This window comes from Lagopus leucura, unplaced genomic scaffold, assembly GCF_019238085.1.
Source record: "Lagopus leucura isolate 7727_CA_CO unplaced genomic scaffold, USGS_WTPT01 Super-Scaffold_73, whole genome shotgun sequence".
Taxonomy (NCBI): domain Eukaryota; kingdom Metazoa; phylum Chordata; class Aves; order Galliformes; family Phasianidae; genus Lagopus; species Lagopus leucura.
Window position 1 is genome coordinate 89,943,102 of NW_024962252.1, and position 16,231 is coordinate 89,959,332.

The 16,231-nt window shown below is 38.1% G+C and overlaps 2 protein-coding genes across 5 annotated transcripts in view; one reads left to right on the plus strand and one right to left on the minus strand.

Annotated features, from left to right (window-relative positions):
* Positions 1-1,221: 1,221 nt before the first annotated feature.
* On the minus strand, positions 1,222-6,030 carry LOC122192261 (McKusick-Kaufman/Bardet-Biedl syndromes putative chaperonin-like). Its single transcript, XM_042892785.1, has 4 exons — positions 4,814-6,030; positions 4,091-4,266; positions 3,308-3,418; positions 1,222-2,867 (listed from the first exon to the last, which is right to left on the minus strand). The coding sequence occupies exons 1-4, from the start codon at positions 5,796-5,798 to the stop codon at positions 2,427-2,429; spliced, it is 1,713 nt and encodes a 570-aa protein (XP_042748719.1). The 5' UTR covers positions 5,799-6,030; the 3' UTR covers positions 1,222-2,426.
* Positions 6,031-8,557: 2,527 nt separating this feature from the next.
* The window catches only part of LOC122192270 (SLX4 interacting protein), a 94,336-nt gene continuing 86,662 nt past the window's right edge, over positions 8,558-16,231 (plus strand). For 3 of the 4 annotated variants that reach the window (XR_006182577.1, XR_006182576.1, XM_042892795.1), the window contains exons 1-3: positions 8,559-8,924; positions 9,758-9,901; positions 13,069-13,117. Coding sequence is in view for 2 of the 4 variants with exons in the window: in XM_042892795.1 (XP_042748729.1) it covers positions 13,091-13,117 (27 nt within the window). In the remaining 2 variants the exon portion in view is untranslated. Of the gene's footprint in view, positions 8,925-9,757; positions 9,902-13,068; positions 13,118-16,231 lie in introns of all 4 variants that reach the window. The other variant, XM_042892816.1, reaches the window with a different exon arrangement.

Below are 16,231 nucleotides of genomic sequence, written 5' to 3' on the forward strand. Positions count from 1 at the left end.
GATCTAAAACTATAATGTCTGGTTAGTCTAGAAATGCCTGAACACATTTGAAATATCTGCGTTCTGTTCTACAGAAATATCTGTAGGGTAAGCTTCAGTTTCTCGAACTAATAAATCTGTTTTTACATAGGTTGCTACAAAATAAATGTGTTCTGTTTATTCCCATGGAAACTACAGCAGGTACAACAAGCACAGTCACACTAGTTGACAGACCACATTCTCAGCTACAAAACACTACTTTTGAATAGCCACCAACATTATGCGCTTTCACCAGCAGTGAACAAAAGCCTGCATGCTGTACACAAATTTGCCCCAGAAGAGGCGTCCCAGTGTTGCTGTCACCACTGCTGAAACACACCACCTACCACCTCACTGTGCAGTGGGTATCAGCAGATGCATTTTCTTCCACACTGAGGAATTCAGTACCACCCTTTTACTCCACGAGCACTTCCAAGTCAGACACCATTCTGTCAGGCTGCCCCTCTGCTGCCACCTGTCACACAGCAACAAAAAGAAATGGAATACTGGTGGGAAGTTTCAACCTCTACTGCCATACCACCAACATGCACTTCTAATGTCATGGACCAACGTAGTAGAATAGGAAACATTACTTTTGGAGCAGCCCTCTTTATAGCAGTTGAAGAGCAGTTTTCTTTGGTGTTTTTACGTCGGTTAAGAATGCAAATGTTTAATGGAATCCTACTTGAAAATAGGATGTAGTAATAGAAAAACAAAGATGACTAAATTACTATGCATTTTCAGGTCTTACTTTAAAGTTTTCAATACTTAACAGAAACTGAAATACCAAAGCGAGAAGCAACCATATTAAATTGGCTGCTTAAACGTGCTAACCCAAGAGGTAACAACTAATTCCTCTACAGGTACAGGAAGATAGTAGCACAAATGAGAATTGAGTCTGAATTGCCCATAGGAAACCATGCTAGCTGCTTATTTATCCTTTTCAGCCACCCTGGGAGACAAACTTACTAAGACCGCACCTTCGGGTATACACAGTCATTTAGCTTCATTATTTCTTATGCTTTCATATTTTTCCATAGTATATTGGAAGATCAAGATATGAATAACTCCTGTAACAAATTCCCAAAGGATGCCTTTATAGCACTGAAGTAATCATTTCAGATCATGAAAAGAAATAAATTTAACTTCCTCTCCCCCAGTAATAAAATGATGTTCATAAAAAGAAGAAGTCTGTACAGGAGGCCTGGAAAAATTTGCTTTTAATTCTACCTTTCAAAACTGAGTTATACAAGACAATGTCACTGTTTATATTCAGTACATATATTAAATCAGGAAAAATAAGCAGGCTATAAGTAATTCCGTTTTCTGGAAAGGCATGTCATGAATATTTGTTCCCTGTGACTGAAAACAGAAGGAGGAGAAAACAGATTAAAAAAGGAAGAAGAAATTGTAACAACCTTTTTTTCCTCACATGCATGCTGAAAACGAGAAAGCATCAACCAACCTCCAATCAGCCTTACTTAAAGATCAAAATAAGCCTGCAAAGCTCAAAGCCTTTCTTTTTAAAAGAACCAATGCACAAAGAGTTAAGGGAATGGTAACTGGCACATTTTTGCAGCTTTGCTTCAATGACAGAAACATTATTTATAAGCCATCTTGTATTCCAAAGACAACAGTAAGGGTCCACTGTCTGAAAGCTTTTTTCACACCCCCAGTCAGCCTTTTTTTTTTTTTTCCAGATGTGTCATTACCTGCTACATTTAAGAGACTCGGTTTAATACCTTGCTAAACAAGTTACATGTGAATTGAAAATCTTCCAGCAATTTAGAAACAAAGTGCATACAGAAAAGGACCAAAACATCTTCAGAACAAAATTTGAAAATAGGAAACGCTGCTTAAGGGACTTGCTAAGGAAGATATTCTCTTGTTACTTAAAACATTAAAAACAGTAATAATGTCTTGCCACAATACAAAGTCTGTCTGAACACGTAAAGCTTTTGCTAAGGCTACATAAATCCTAATCCATATTTTCTCAGTAAGTCAATCAGTTTCCCCTACTTCTCTGAAGAGGCCTTGGAGTTGACAGAAACATCCAACACCGTGCATTGTACAGGAAGACCACCAGGCAGACTCTTTAAATTCAGAACTATTTTCTGGAGAACATTTGAGTTTCTCAGAAAATTTTTGAAGAGGCATTTGTTCTTTTGAATATACTAATTGGTGCTTCACGGGATACGTGGTTAACCATTTAGCAGCTTCCAACACGTTCAACGTTTGAAAATGCCATGTCTGTAGATGAACAACTAGATGAATACTTACTGGCCAACTATTTGACTTAATTTCTGTCTGTCGTCCATACACAACCATTCCTAGGTACCTTAATATGTTATAGATTCTTAACTGGAAGCAGAGTAATATGACTGCACAACACAATTCACATCACAGAGCTAATTTTGATCTTCAATTATGCATGAGAGATTCAAAATCAAATTGGCTGTCTCCACAGCTACTTGCAGGCCATTAAACTTTGCAGCAAAGCAGTCCAGTGTCATAAAGTCAGCAACCTTTACCGAAGGCTCTTTTGGGGAGCTCTCTATAGGAGAAGAGCCAAAGAGGGGTCGCAAATGTCTCCAGCTGAGATCCTTTGTGCTACTGTTTATTCCACAGCCACATTTCGAAAGTAAATCTGACCAATTAGAGACAGAAGGAAATCCTGATGGAACAAGCCAACAGTGTCCATAAGCCATATCAGTGAGAATTTCTCCATTATCATGACTCAGAGAACAAGCTACAGACTCCAATGAGTGACAAAACGCATCAGCGATCAACTGATATTGCGTCTGAGAACAATCCACATCTTGAGAACTGCTAGTGGGCAGACAGCAAATCTTTAAAGAAAAAAGAAAACAATTAGAATGGTGGATTTAGAGAAATGGCTTTAGTCAAACATATCAATTATTATTTTTTTTTTTTTTAAGAGTTCACAGTCAACAGAAAAGGTAATTTGCTCATTATTTCAATAGGAAAAGCTTCTAGACTTGTCAAAGTTGAGTCCTGCACGATTATCATTCAGTTAAAGTCTACACATTTTTATCATAACACTTAAACACTACATACCTAAAGAAACAGTTACAAGTGCAATATTAATGAAATTGTGAGAAGATGCCATTAATGAAGTGCTTCAAAAAGACACCTTTGTTATATGAACTCAGACAAACATGCAACATGCAATAGACAAGTGACAAATAGAATAACTGTAACAGAAATTGTGAAATTCTTGACTACTCAGTTTATTAAACAGCTTTAAAACACCCTTTCTCTTACGTACCTTTTGTCTTAGGTACGAAGCCAAATGAGTTTCAGTACAGCCACCTCCTAACAATGCCAAGGGTTCCTTGAGTGTTAACTGCAACACATGCTCTGCAGTTTCACAGGCACGCTGAAAACCATATGAATTTCTCATTAAAAACAATATAGTAGGATTTCACCAAATTAAAAAAAAAAAAAACACAACAACACAGCAAACTGGAATAAAGTTTTTAGTAATTCCTGATACTGACTTCATAAATTGAAATGTGAATATAAACATGTTGAGTGGCTTCCAAAGCCACGTTTACGGAGTAAAAAATGTCATTATTCGTCCACACTCTGTAAGCGTTGAAATAAAAATGAAAGGTGTATTTCATTCTTTTTTTTGTAAAGCTGACTTATAAAAAGGTGACCTGCACCAACACCAGTTTTAGAGTAACTATTCAATAAAAAAAATTACACTTCACTGCCACTGCAGGCAATGCTGCTGACCTTTTCCTGAGTAATTTATTTATGCTCCCATAAACCAATGGGAATGAAAACCTCTACCTTGCACTGACTTCAAGAATAGATGAAAACCGCTTGTTTCTGAACAAGAGGCATCAAACAAACGCAAGCACTCCAAGGATTTTTAAGGTCTGGAAATGAAGGAGTTTCTAAATTGCTTTCTTGAAGTTTTCTAAACTCAACTAAGCTCCAAAGTACCAAAGTTTACTGTTAAAAAACCCACTGTATTTATATTTCTCATTATTCTAATTTTTTCACTGAAAACATCACAACAGAAGTTTCAAAATTTGCTTACCTTCAGTTCATCCCAAGTTGTTTCATTTCTGTTACAGAGTATCAAGCTGCAAGCAACCGTGTCATTAGGAATTAGATGCACAAAGTGTTTGGAGGCAAAACTCTTGGCACACACGTCCTTCAAACTGCCGTAACAACTGGGAGACAGTGAATATATGGAAGCTATAGGCTTTGAACCTGTCCAATTTAAAAAAAAAAGAAGAGAACAGCATGCATTAGTGTCACAGAATAGCCATCTGCTGCATTTCAGAGCATCAACCTTTTTCCTTCAGGCTTTTTAAATATTGTATGCTCTACAATAATTAACATTTGAGTCTACACAGACAATCTCAAGCAGAAACCAGCATGTTTTCAAAGTGTAAGATTTAGCTCAAGATAAGTAATTTTATCATTTTCATTAGAAAAGAGTTTGAAAATAACTGACGTGTGCAAATAGTTGCTACAATTATATACTTCTCATAGAACAGTCAGTGATCGTTTGTGCAGTAGATCATTGCAGCCAGCCAGTACAAGACCAAACTCTTATGGAATTGCTTTTAGAACGAAAAGTAGCACTTTCTAGTCTGAAACACTTGCTCTGCTACTATGGTAGGATAAAGACAGAAATAGGAGAATTCCTGCTCCACAGTAACATCAATTTAGAAAGGTTTTCATTATGAGACTAGCAGCAAGGGTAACTATTTTGTATACAAAAAACAAACAAACAAAAAAACCCACTCATTACCTGTCACTTGACTCAGGGGTTCCATCACTGATAGCCCAGCCCTGTCCACAGCAATGACATGGTTATCTTTCAGATACTGTTTCAATGATGGATGGATAACTTTCTGGCACACTACAAGGCCAACTTCATTGTTAACCAACTGCTTTCCTACATTAAGCAACTGATCCAGCTCTGACATTTCTAAAGAAACTCTTTGGTGGACTGTTACTGTTCCTTCTTCTGGGTCAAAGAGGTCTCCTGACATGGACACACAGAAAACTGCTACCTTGACAGTGTCAGAGGAAGTTCTTTTGACAGAAAACAGTTTTGCAAATTGAATTTCTGGTGTTTCTATCAATAGCCCAGGAATAACTGCAGAATCCAGAACTCTTCTACCTTTCACAGGTACTGTTATACATTTTCCTAAAACAGGCTTAGTTTCAGGATGGCATGGAACAGTAAACATAAAAGCCTTTACAATTAGCACAGCAAGATGATCAACCTCTGTTTTATTAAGCATGCAAGCAGGTTTGCTTATTAATATGCTACGGACCAAACAAAGAAGAGTCTCAAGATTACTAAAATCCACAGACACTCGGCAAGCACAGGCCTCAGACCTGAGATAGTCAGTACACAAACTCAAAAGATGTTTGCTTATTTTTATGACAGTGCAAGATGCAATATTTAGGTTTTTGAAGCTTTCAATCAAGCTACAGCAAAGAATGGCAGTAAATAAGCCACAGTCACTGAAGCGGGACACATGGTTCTGCACAGAGGCTGTCAAAACCTTTAATACAGGGTGACTGACAGAAAGACGACCAAGTATGGCTGAAGATTGTGAAGTTAGACAAACGTAGCCTCCCATGCCATTGTGGAGCTGTTTAAGTCTACCAGCAGGCCCATAGCAAGATTTTAATATTGCAATTAACAGAGACAGTGGCTGACTAACTGTAGTTAAAGGTTCACTAGTAAATAATGAAGGCTTTTTAGCTTCAAGGCGAGACATTTTCAAAATTAGATTCTAATTCTGATATATAAAAAAAAAAAAAGTGATTTCACTCTTACTCAGATCTAGAACTCACAGCACTTTAAAGCAGTACATTTTTATTCTTTGCTGACAAAGATTACTATTTTAAATGTAAAACAATATGCTAAGTACATTAGATTCTGCACATCAGCCATCTCAAAACGAGGCTTAAATCCCAGAGTGAAATTGGAAGTGACAGCTTTATAGCTACTTCATTCACGATGATCATCTCTCTTAGTTTCTGAATGTGATCGAGCAGATTTTTTTGCAACAAAGTTTACAAGCATGGTTCCAAAATGGAAACCTATAAGTGACAGTCCTGCCACAAGCAGAATGTTCTTTTTACTCCAGCTAGCTTTCCTCATCTTCTCTTCTGGCGATACTCACAGGTGATGTTTCAAAGTTAATTATACCTACAATAAAAACAAGATTATTAGGTATTAGCATAATCTTACACCAGTATCACACACCTTTAAATGCTTTTTTTTCTTCCCCCAGAAAAACTTCACATATGGAAAAAAACTACAGTATGATATTTAATTGAAAAAAACAATATATAGAGGTACGCAGTACATAAACTATATATTTTTATTGTTACTTTCACTTCTGACCTTTAGGTTCTATGCTGTTTTACGTATAGGTTGACAGGTAGCATGGCACTACAAAATACACCAAATGGTATGAAAGTGTCAGATTACAGAGATGCTGTTTTTAAGCAAAGAACAAAAAAGTGAAACATTCAGCACTACTTCCCATGCAGCCACTTCAGAAACAAAAGATCTTAGCACATTTAAACAACTTCTACCTCTGCCCCTGCAAGAAAGGTTTCTTACTTCAACTTATACAGCATACACTTAATTAGCTCTTAAATACTTCAAAATGTAAAGATGCATTACTTACATCTATATATCTGTAATGTCTACAGAGACTTCTCTCATTAGAGACTGTTAGATTTAACCACTATTCTGTACTGTGACCACTATTAACAACACAATGCATTATACTAGTGTAGTCATAATTCTGGCCAGTTTTGAATCTGGAAAGGACCCTATTACATACCAAATCAAACACAGAAGTTTGACTGTTGCCTTGAAAAGTGACTGGGGTTTGTTTAAAAATAACTTTCAAAACTTGTAACAGCATCACATTATTAATCCTACTAATACAGGATAAACAGTTTGAGAACTTACATGCATCTAGAAAAAAAAAGTTTTGTAACTACCAGGTTAACTCATCTATGAAAGAATAAAACTCTAGAAGACTAACACCACAGCACCAATACTGCATTTTCTAGAGAAGTGATCTCCTGCCTCAAAGATGTAGGCACAACTGGTTAGGAAGCTTACCTAAAACACAGCCCTGATGTTACTTTTCTTTATTTTTGCGATCACTTTGCATTACATATGTCACAATTCCAGGTTCTGGAATAATCTCCTCTGTCTTCACTTGGAAAAGAGGACTGGACTTGATGTGGAACCACGACCAGTGCACCAGGCTAAGGCTAATTCCCATAACAATCAGAACTTTGTAGTCCTTCCATAAGGTTCTGAGGTTCATCATAAATTGGCATTTATGTACCTAGACAAAAATAATTAAAATACATTTCAGAAATTCTTTTTCCTCTTATAACAGCACAAAGCACAAATGTAAATATCTTTCATTACAGCACAGCAAACAATTACAACAACATGACAAAGGAAAGCTTTACTTTACGATCTCCAGGAAAAAAAAGGTTTTTAAAGTAACCTCAATTCAGACATTTTGATCTGTTAATCACTATGTTGCTGCAAGTTTTGGCACACTAAATGTTAAAGCTTCGTGATGTTTCCCTAATTACACATTATCACCTCAGGCAGCAGATAACTGAAGGCTAAGTCAACACATAAAGCAGTATCAAATACACCATTTCTCCTGCTCACTTCACAAGAATAACTCGAGGGGCTCCTCAGAGAGCATCAGCTTTTAGCCTACAGGCTGTGCTGTGTTTCTGGTAGCACTCCAGGCTGCCCAGGCCGGCAGTTCAGCCTGCCTGCCTTACCTCTGTGCCCTTGAGCCTCAGAAACTACAAGGGCATCACGAAGTGAACTCAGCCGCTCTTATAAAGAATACGAAGAGCCGCCCACACGAAGTCTCATGGAAAAGCACGTACCAACGTGCGCACAGAAAGCGACAATTACAAATATTTTGATTTTATATCACGACATCTTCTTAGTTTGAAGAGTTACAAAGGTACAGCTCAGACAGCAAGTGATCCCGACCGCTTCATTCTCTCACTGACGAGGAAAAACCAGGCACACGAATTCGGGCTCTGAGCCAGCCCCACAAAAGCAGGCTGAGGTGCCTCCGCAGAGCCGTGCCGGCGGGAGCCCCCACCTCACCTTACCTCACCCAGTAACACAACCCTCCCTGACAACCTCCAGACGCAGAATGGCCGACGGGGCAACGGCCGCCAGGAACGAGTTGGAGAAAAGACGCGACCGCCCAGCGCTCACCTCAGCTCGCCGGAAGCCGGGCCGGTCCGAGGGACGCGGAAGGCGACAGCAGGAAGCAGCCTTACAGGGACCGGAAACGCCTCTCCCGTCCCGAACGGGGCTCGTGCGAATATAGGCGAGGACGTCCTTCTCCCTGCGTGCCGTTGGCCAGCCCTATATCACGTGATCAACGAGTGCGCTCGCTCTCCTACAGTCACCCGCCGCCCTGGCGGCCATTTTGCTTTAGGGCAAAACGCTGGGCGGGCCGCGGCTACGGACGGCGGCCATTTTGGATAGGGGAGAAGAAGCTCGCGTTTGGCAGCCATCTTGCTTGGGGGCAATGTAGCCGTTAGGACCGTTGGAGGCGGGCACGGCGTATCGGGAGACGCGGCGCGAGCGCGGCGTGGCAGCGCTGCTCCCAAGCTGGGTCTCGTTGCCTGTAGCCGCCGCGTCTCAGGCTGCAGTTCCGCTTTCCCTGGAAACAGAGGCGCGCGGTGGCGGCTCGGAGTAACGGCCGTCCCTCAGGCTCCGCCTCCCGAAACTTCCCGTTGATTTTAAAAAAGCCGCCTCGTTTTCGCTGCCTGCCGTTGTGCCCCGTTCGCTCCTGCGCTCCTCTGCCTGAGTCTTCGTGCAGGTAGATGCCGTTACCTGACCGCAACGAGTTCAAGATGCTCCCTCATCCGAGCTTCCTTCTGCTTGTCTTATTCTGTACTTCTGTATCCGCTCTTTGCTTTCCCCGTTCCTTCCGTTGCTATCAGTAACACTTCTGTCGCATTTGCCCGTGGTTTTAAGTTGGTGGAGGATTGCAAAGTTTATAACCGTAGCCAAAATGCAGGTTTTTAGAAATTAACTTAAAAACTTTAATGTATACTCTGAAAGGAGCATAGCAGTTCTGAAAGATACATAAAACAGCTGGGATTCACTCAGCAAGGCCAGAAGGTCGCATCCAGCCCATCTGACAGGGCGCTCTGGTGTGCATCTCATTGCTTTCACATATCAACAGCTGTGTAGGTGAAACATACCACTGTTGCATTTGTGTTGTACTCTAAAGGTGAACTGACACTCTGAATGAACACGTTCAGATAACAGTGAAATAAAAAAAAATCGCAACCTTGTTGGAAAAGTAGTTTCTGATGAAGTGAAAAAAAAAAAAATAATGGGCATAATGGGCTGGAATTCCCAAAATGGCAGTGCCCACGGGTGATGGCGTATTTCTGCAGAAGCAGAAATGCTTTGTAAGTATGCGTGTTGCATGGTGTTACCCTGCTGACCCAAGGTCCAGGGTCAACATTTAGAAATAGCCAGAGCACTGGCAGTGCTTGCTGTCCAACACCTAAGCTCCAGAGAGTTCAGAAAAAAAAAAGTCTATTACGTTATGATAGTTGATTTTGACTCTAAGTGATAACTAACTGTGGCACATCCTAGAGAGGTATCCAATTATTGTTCTGGTTTTGCCTTTTTTTTCAGGTACCCACCTCTTCTCACATGTGATAACAGCGCCCAAAGATGGGCAGAGCATGAACAGTTTGTAATGTTAGAAGTTGCTGTATGTAGGCATGTGTAGCAGGAGTTTTCAGTTCTGTCAGCACTGAAAGCCACATCTTCACTAAGGTAAGATGCTGTTAATCAGCTGATTGACTTGTGTAATGCTATAATGGGATAGAAAGTACAGTGATAATAGCAGGGTAGCAAAGCCTTGGCTGTAGCAAATAAGAATGAACCCAAATGCAGCAACTATAGAAATGAAGAAAAAGAGCTGCTTACCTCTGAAAGGCCTCTGGTAGGTAGAGATCTCCACCAAGAGATGCCTTTGCCTCCACTGCCAACCCTTAAATGAGGTTTGGGAAGGGGTGGATCCTGGCTCCGGACATTTCAGTCACTCAGGAGTGTTGCATGCACCTGAGCTCCCTGGGTTGGCCCTGCCTTCCTACCAGGTGCTCCATCACTGGTTTGGGCTGTTGCTTCTCATTTCTGCTAAAACTTGCTTTCTGGGAAGCCCCATTTCCTTAATTTTCTAAGTTTCTGCCTTTTCACTTGACTTTAAATTTTAGAAAGGAAGGTATTCCATTGTGTCATTTCTAGAACATGCCTGATGCTTCTTACCAGGAGGTTGTGTATCTAGTTCTGGGTCTTGTTTTGATGTTTGTTTGCTCACTGTGGGGTTTTTTGTTGGTGAAAGATGTCCATCAATAATTTAGATGTTTGAAATACTACAAATACCATATTGAGGATTTATATTTTAGAGAGTAAAATTTCATAGGTAGGTTTTTCTGTCATGTGTAGTTGTCTTCATGTTTTCTTATCGGAGATTTCGTTTAGGACTTGGGTTATTTTGTGGTGGATGCAGAATTCCATGAATCAGATTTTGTTATCAAATAGCAGCAATTGTAACAGACCTTCATCCTTTGGTTGCAACATAGTAAGTATCAAAGTATTGTAGAGATAGATGGTGTCTTTTCTTGTAGCATTGTTGTAGGATTTTTTCCCTCATTTCTTGGTGTCTCAATATTATGATGTTTTGTTTTATGATTTTTTAAAAATCTTTTTTTTTTTTCTTTCTTTCTCTTATTGCTTTGTAAATTAGATTTGGGGAAGAATTCTTTCTACTAAGGGTTGTGGTACATCAGTAACAGCATCCTTATTGGGTGGCATGTTTTAATGTTGGTGATGCCAGAAAAATATCTATGAGCATTTGGTGAAAAGGTGGTACCCTGGCGTTTCAACTCTTCTTTGTATCTTTACTAATGTAAGGGTTAATGATAAAACATGGGCTCTTCAAATATTCGTGAGTTCACAAGCTTCCATCACTGATGTGAAATGTGTGCCTTATGCAACTCAAAAGTGATATACCACAACTATTTTTTGTTATTTATGCCTACTGTGTTTTGATTTTTGTTCGCTTCTTTCTGGATGTGAGGAGATGTAGGGATCATTAGTAAACCTCTAGATTTACTAGTCTTTCACTGAAATTAAAAACCCAGCTATGAAAGTCCCAGCTGGTGTGAATAGGGAGAATAGATTTCTTTTGTTGTTACTGTTCTTGCCTTAAGCGTCTGTGTATTTTGGGGTGTGATGTATCTTACTGCTTGCTTTATATTTTTGCATGAAGAGTGAGTAGTCCTTCCTTGCAGTTCCTGAACACCAGAAGTACAATTCTGTGGATTATTATAAGAAATGGAAAAATGCATTTGGTGTTTTTTTGTTTTGTTTTATTTTTGTTTTGTTTTCCTTTGGTGGCTGCTATTCATTCCTTTTAACTTCTATCTGACCAAGTTCTAACAGCTGCTGCTGAGTTACTGAGTTTGATCTCTTTCTAAGATTCTTATAATAGTTCTGCTTAAACTCTTGTTTAACTCTTTTTTGAAGCTAAATAAGGAAAATGACTGTGTTTTTAAATATGTAAGTGTAGTGTCTGACAGAGACAAATATCACCAACCAGACTTGTGTCCTGAAATTTTGACAGCTCTCTCACAATGCTTTACAAAAGCTGGAAGCTTATGGTGAAAAATAGGTACATATTCCCAAATTTTAACTTTTTTTTTTTTTAATACTATCTATCAGAAAATTGCCTGTATTTGTCTAGTTTAGGAGACTACATCTGTAGGAATCTTATAGAATATGAAAAACAGCTCTGTTCTTTAGAACTGTCAGGGCTCATGCAGCCCAATGTTTCTCACCCAGTATGCCAAATTAAGCAATCTAAATCCTGTTTGGGATAAGCAGGAGGATATCTGAAATTCAGTTCAAACTCTGTGCAATCAAAATAACGTTCAGGTCACATCGCTTTGTGCTTGTAATAGTCTAGAGCTTTAAATGAGCGTGCAAACGTGTGTGGTCTGTGAGAAGCCATGCTGTCTTTAATCTTTCCCCACTATCACCCATTCAACCTATCCCCCTCTTATCCACCTGTCAAAAAAAAAACCCAACAATTGTGCTCTTTTCCTGAGCTGATTTAAATGATACTTGTGATTATTTAAACTGCCAGTAGTAGTAGCAAATAGATGTTTCAATTAAGAAATTTTCTTGCTGCAGTTCAACCTTGCTGAACTGAGCATGATGCAGGAGACTTTCTGTAGGACTGCTGATGTATACAAGCTGTCACAGGTTCCCTGCTTACATAGAAATGCAGTACCCTTAAGATAGGAGGGGACGAGCTTACGTCTGAGGACTCTGACTAGAACTGGCATTACTTCATATATTATGATCATATTTTATTTTAATATATGTTAATACATCATATTTATATTTTATTAGTCTTGTTTTCTTAAAAAAAAAAAAAGTATTTCTTTTAAGTTTTGTGTGTTTTTTTGTTTTTTTTTTTTTAACTTCCCTCTTTATTCTTTAAGCTATGCCAAGGGATTTCATGTAAAGGTATTATTTTGGAAGAGAAACTAGGTCCAGGACATCCACATAGGGCCAGTGGTTGACATAGTAGTAAAGGAATATTCCAGGTTTAGTTTGCTGCCACCTGACAGTTTCTTTAGGATAAGTAAGGGTAGTCGGTCTCTAGTGCTGGGCTGGGAAATAGTTCTAGTTTTGTATTAGAGATGTTGGTTGTTCAGTGTCTGGTGATAGAGTTCAGTAAGAGGAGCTGAAACAGGTATTCTCCTTTAAAGAATAATTTTCCATAGTTTCTGTGCAGCAGAGTATAAATATCAAGTCTGAAGAGTGGTAGTAATGGGGAAAAAACCCAAAAACTAGTAGATTAAAAAATAAATCCTAGTTGGGCATAATGAGTTTTTCCTATTGCTGATCATTTTTAATTGATGTTTTTATAGGACCAACTTACGCTGAGCTGTCATGGCATCCGACAAGTTTGTCATTAAGGTAAGTAGAATACCGTAGCTTTTATTTAAAAAATAGAAAGAAAATATAAAGGTACTTACAGTATTTCTTAGAACGTGTGTAGATTGGCTTTAGAACTTAATGATGAAGAGGAGCATCCTTCAGGCTTCTGATCATACTAATGTATTTTGGGTGTTTGGAAGCAAACTTCTGGAATTGCTGCTGTATCGTGGCAGAGCCAGTTGAAGATCAAAATCACATAACTGGGAGTGATTCATTGTGTGATTAGAATTAGAAACTGCATGAATTCTCAGTAAAACAGCACTTGCTGTAAGACAAAATTTAACACTGATTCTTCTCTTATCTTGTAAATATCCTGTAATATTTTTGTGTACTCCCCAGATAATCTAGCAGTTCCTGGTTTAAGAAGCAGTAATGTTCTTAAACTCTTTTCTTAATCACACTTGACTCTGCTTGCATCTCTTCCTGCCTCTTTTCTGTTCTCAGCTATTACTTGTGCTTAGTGCCTGGTAAAATGATGTTACAATTTATTTTTCAAACAGTTTCTAATGTCATACTGAAGAGTAACGCATTTCAAAACATTCTGTAATAAATATAGCACTTTATATTTGTTTCTTTCTTAACTGTGTCATCTTATGACTAACTAACTAAATTGTTGAGTAAGATTGGTGAATGTTTCTCTTTTGGACCACTTTTCCTGCTTCTGGTTTGTTCACATATGTCTGAGGTAGTTTAGATTAGGCATGCATTTCTGAATGATTAGAGCAATGTGTTATTCTCTTGGAAATGTCAATTCTTTGGTTTTTTTACCCAGGAATTTTCTCAGTGGATAATTTTGGTGGCTTGTTTATTTGGTTTTTTTTTTTTGAGCACAGTCACAAAAATATTGCTGACTGATCAGGCTGCGAAAGCTGTTTAAATCTTCTAGTGTGTGTATGAAAATTGTTAAATAAGCAGACCAAACCCTGTATTTTTATTTTTTAAATGCTATCTGCGTTCTTTCCCAAGTAGAAGTTCTCTCTCTTGCTAGGACACTTAATTCTTTTCACTGTTTAATGTGATTAAACAGCTTAAATTGACAGTATTGTGTCTGTTACTTCAGAGATCTCCTCAACTGACACACTTTTAGCTAATTCTCAATTAATACAGCTATTATATCAGAAGTATCTTTGATTTTGGTATTTTGGCTCCATGTGCTATTGGTGTATGGATGGAGTAACAACAGAAGCTGAGGGTGAAGCCATTGTCTTTCTCAGCTGAGATCTCATGATATCATTAGTATTAATGTAAATGCCAAAGAAAACAAGTGATACAAGTCACAATATCTTTGCTAGATAAAGTGGTGTAAGATTGCTTGTTACTGATCTGTGTAATTACAGTTTGCTGATCTAGCAGACTGTACTTTATTCAGTACAGACTCTAGCAATTGCTATATCTGCTAGTTCAGCATCAGCAAATGGATCATTTCTCATTGAGCTTGAATTCATAGGTAAGAATATAATAGATGCATCTTTTGAGATACAATTTCATTTTCTTCCTCGTAATGTTTAAGGAATAAGCATTAATTTTTGTGCAGAATCTTGAAAATTAACTCCTTGACTTTTCATTGTATATTTGATGCATTTTATTCAAAGCAAATATGACAAAGGTAACTGGAATTCTTTTTGAGCAGAAAGATGCATATATTTTTAGTTTAGATTTAGATTATTTTGTGTGTGAATTTTTTGCTTCTTTGCATTCACTGAATGCGAGTAATTCATTTTTGAAGACTGTTCAACTTTCACATAATTTTCTCAAGGAAGATCCTTGTGGAGAAGATTCTTCATTAAAGGGCAGAGCACAGGGAGAGTATAGAATGTCCTGTAGTCTTGATTTTAGGTTTCTCATGTTTGGTGGGGGATCATTTTATGGAATCTGAAAATATTTTATGCTTTCCTTCTACATTTTCTACTTTGTTTTGTAAGTGTGCATGATTTAATAATTTTGGTAAGAGACTGGAAGTTACAGCTAATTCATCTTTCAAGACTTAGCTGATTTGATCAAAATTTAAGAAGAAAACTCCTATAATGTGTTTAATGGCTTTGCTTCTTAATTATGGTGTTAAATGAGATCTGTATCTGCAGTGTAATGGTCCGCTGTTTCCAGTAGAGGGAGCAATTGACCAAATTTTGAAAGATGCCTCTGAGTCTGGTTATGGGCAATTAAAGGCAAATGAAATCAAATAATTGATGCAGTAAATTCGCTTTAAACCTTAGTGCAAAATCTGCGGTCAAGCCCTAAACACACATTCTTTGATTGCCACTTGGATGGATTCCACAGTGGTGTGGTGTGCAATAGATAATGTTTTGCACAGGTTACTTTGATCAGGCGCTTTCAATTTTAAGTAATATTGATACTTCCTAAAGCACTGAATGGCAAAAATGCCCCTAAATCTGGAAAGTAAAACATATGAATTTAATTAAGCTTTGTGTTGCTAAAATATTTTACTGCTCTTTTGAGAAATAAATCTTAACTTTAATTGGTGAGGCTTACAGCAAAGTTATGAACTTCATACAGACTTGAAAAGTAATATAATTGGGGCCTTGTTTTAAAACTTTGGCCAAACTAGAAAGAATATTCTTCCAAAATTATGGAAATAGAATTTATTCATGTGAAACTGCAAATCTAAATGCAGTAATGTTTATAACTCTAATAGAAAAATCTCATTTGCTGTTTTCTGCTGAAGTCTTCTTAAGCTATTACTACACTTCAATAGCTCAACTCAAAGGGAAGCTTTTTGTACTTTGGCATTTCCTACATTCAGAAATTAAGAGCTCTGTTCTATCTCAGACTTGCAGGCCTTTGGAAGCGCATATTTTAGAGTCAGTGTTCTCTGGTCACTCAGCACACTGCAGTTGATTTTTCAGCATTGTTCCTTGTTATCAGTTGAAATTATTGTATGCTGGGAGCGGCCCTTCCTACTTTAATCTTTTTTTTGCTTACTTTAATTTGAAAGCTCCTTTGCAGGAGCAAGTGTATTTTTCTGTGTTCTATTACTTTTTTAATTGGAAATAAATATGATGGTACTGGATGTGACGAGATAGGAAAATGACAGTGCAATTGTAATGTGATCAGTTTTTCCCTTTGTTTTCCTTG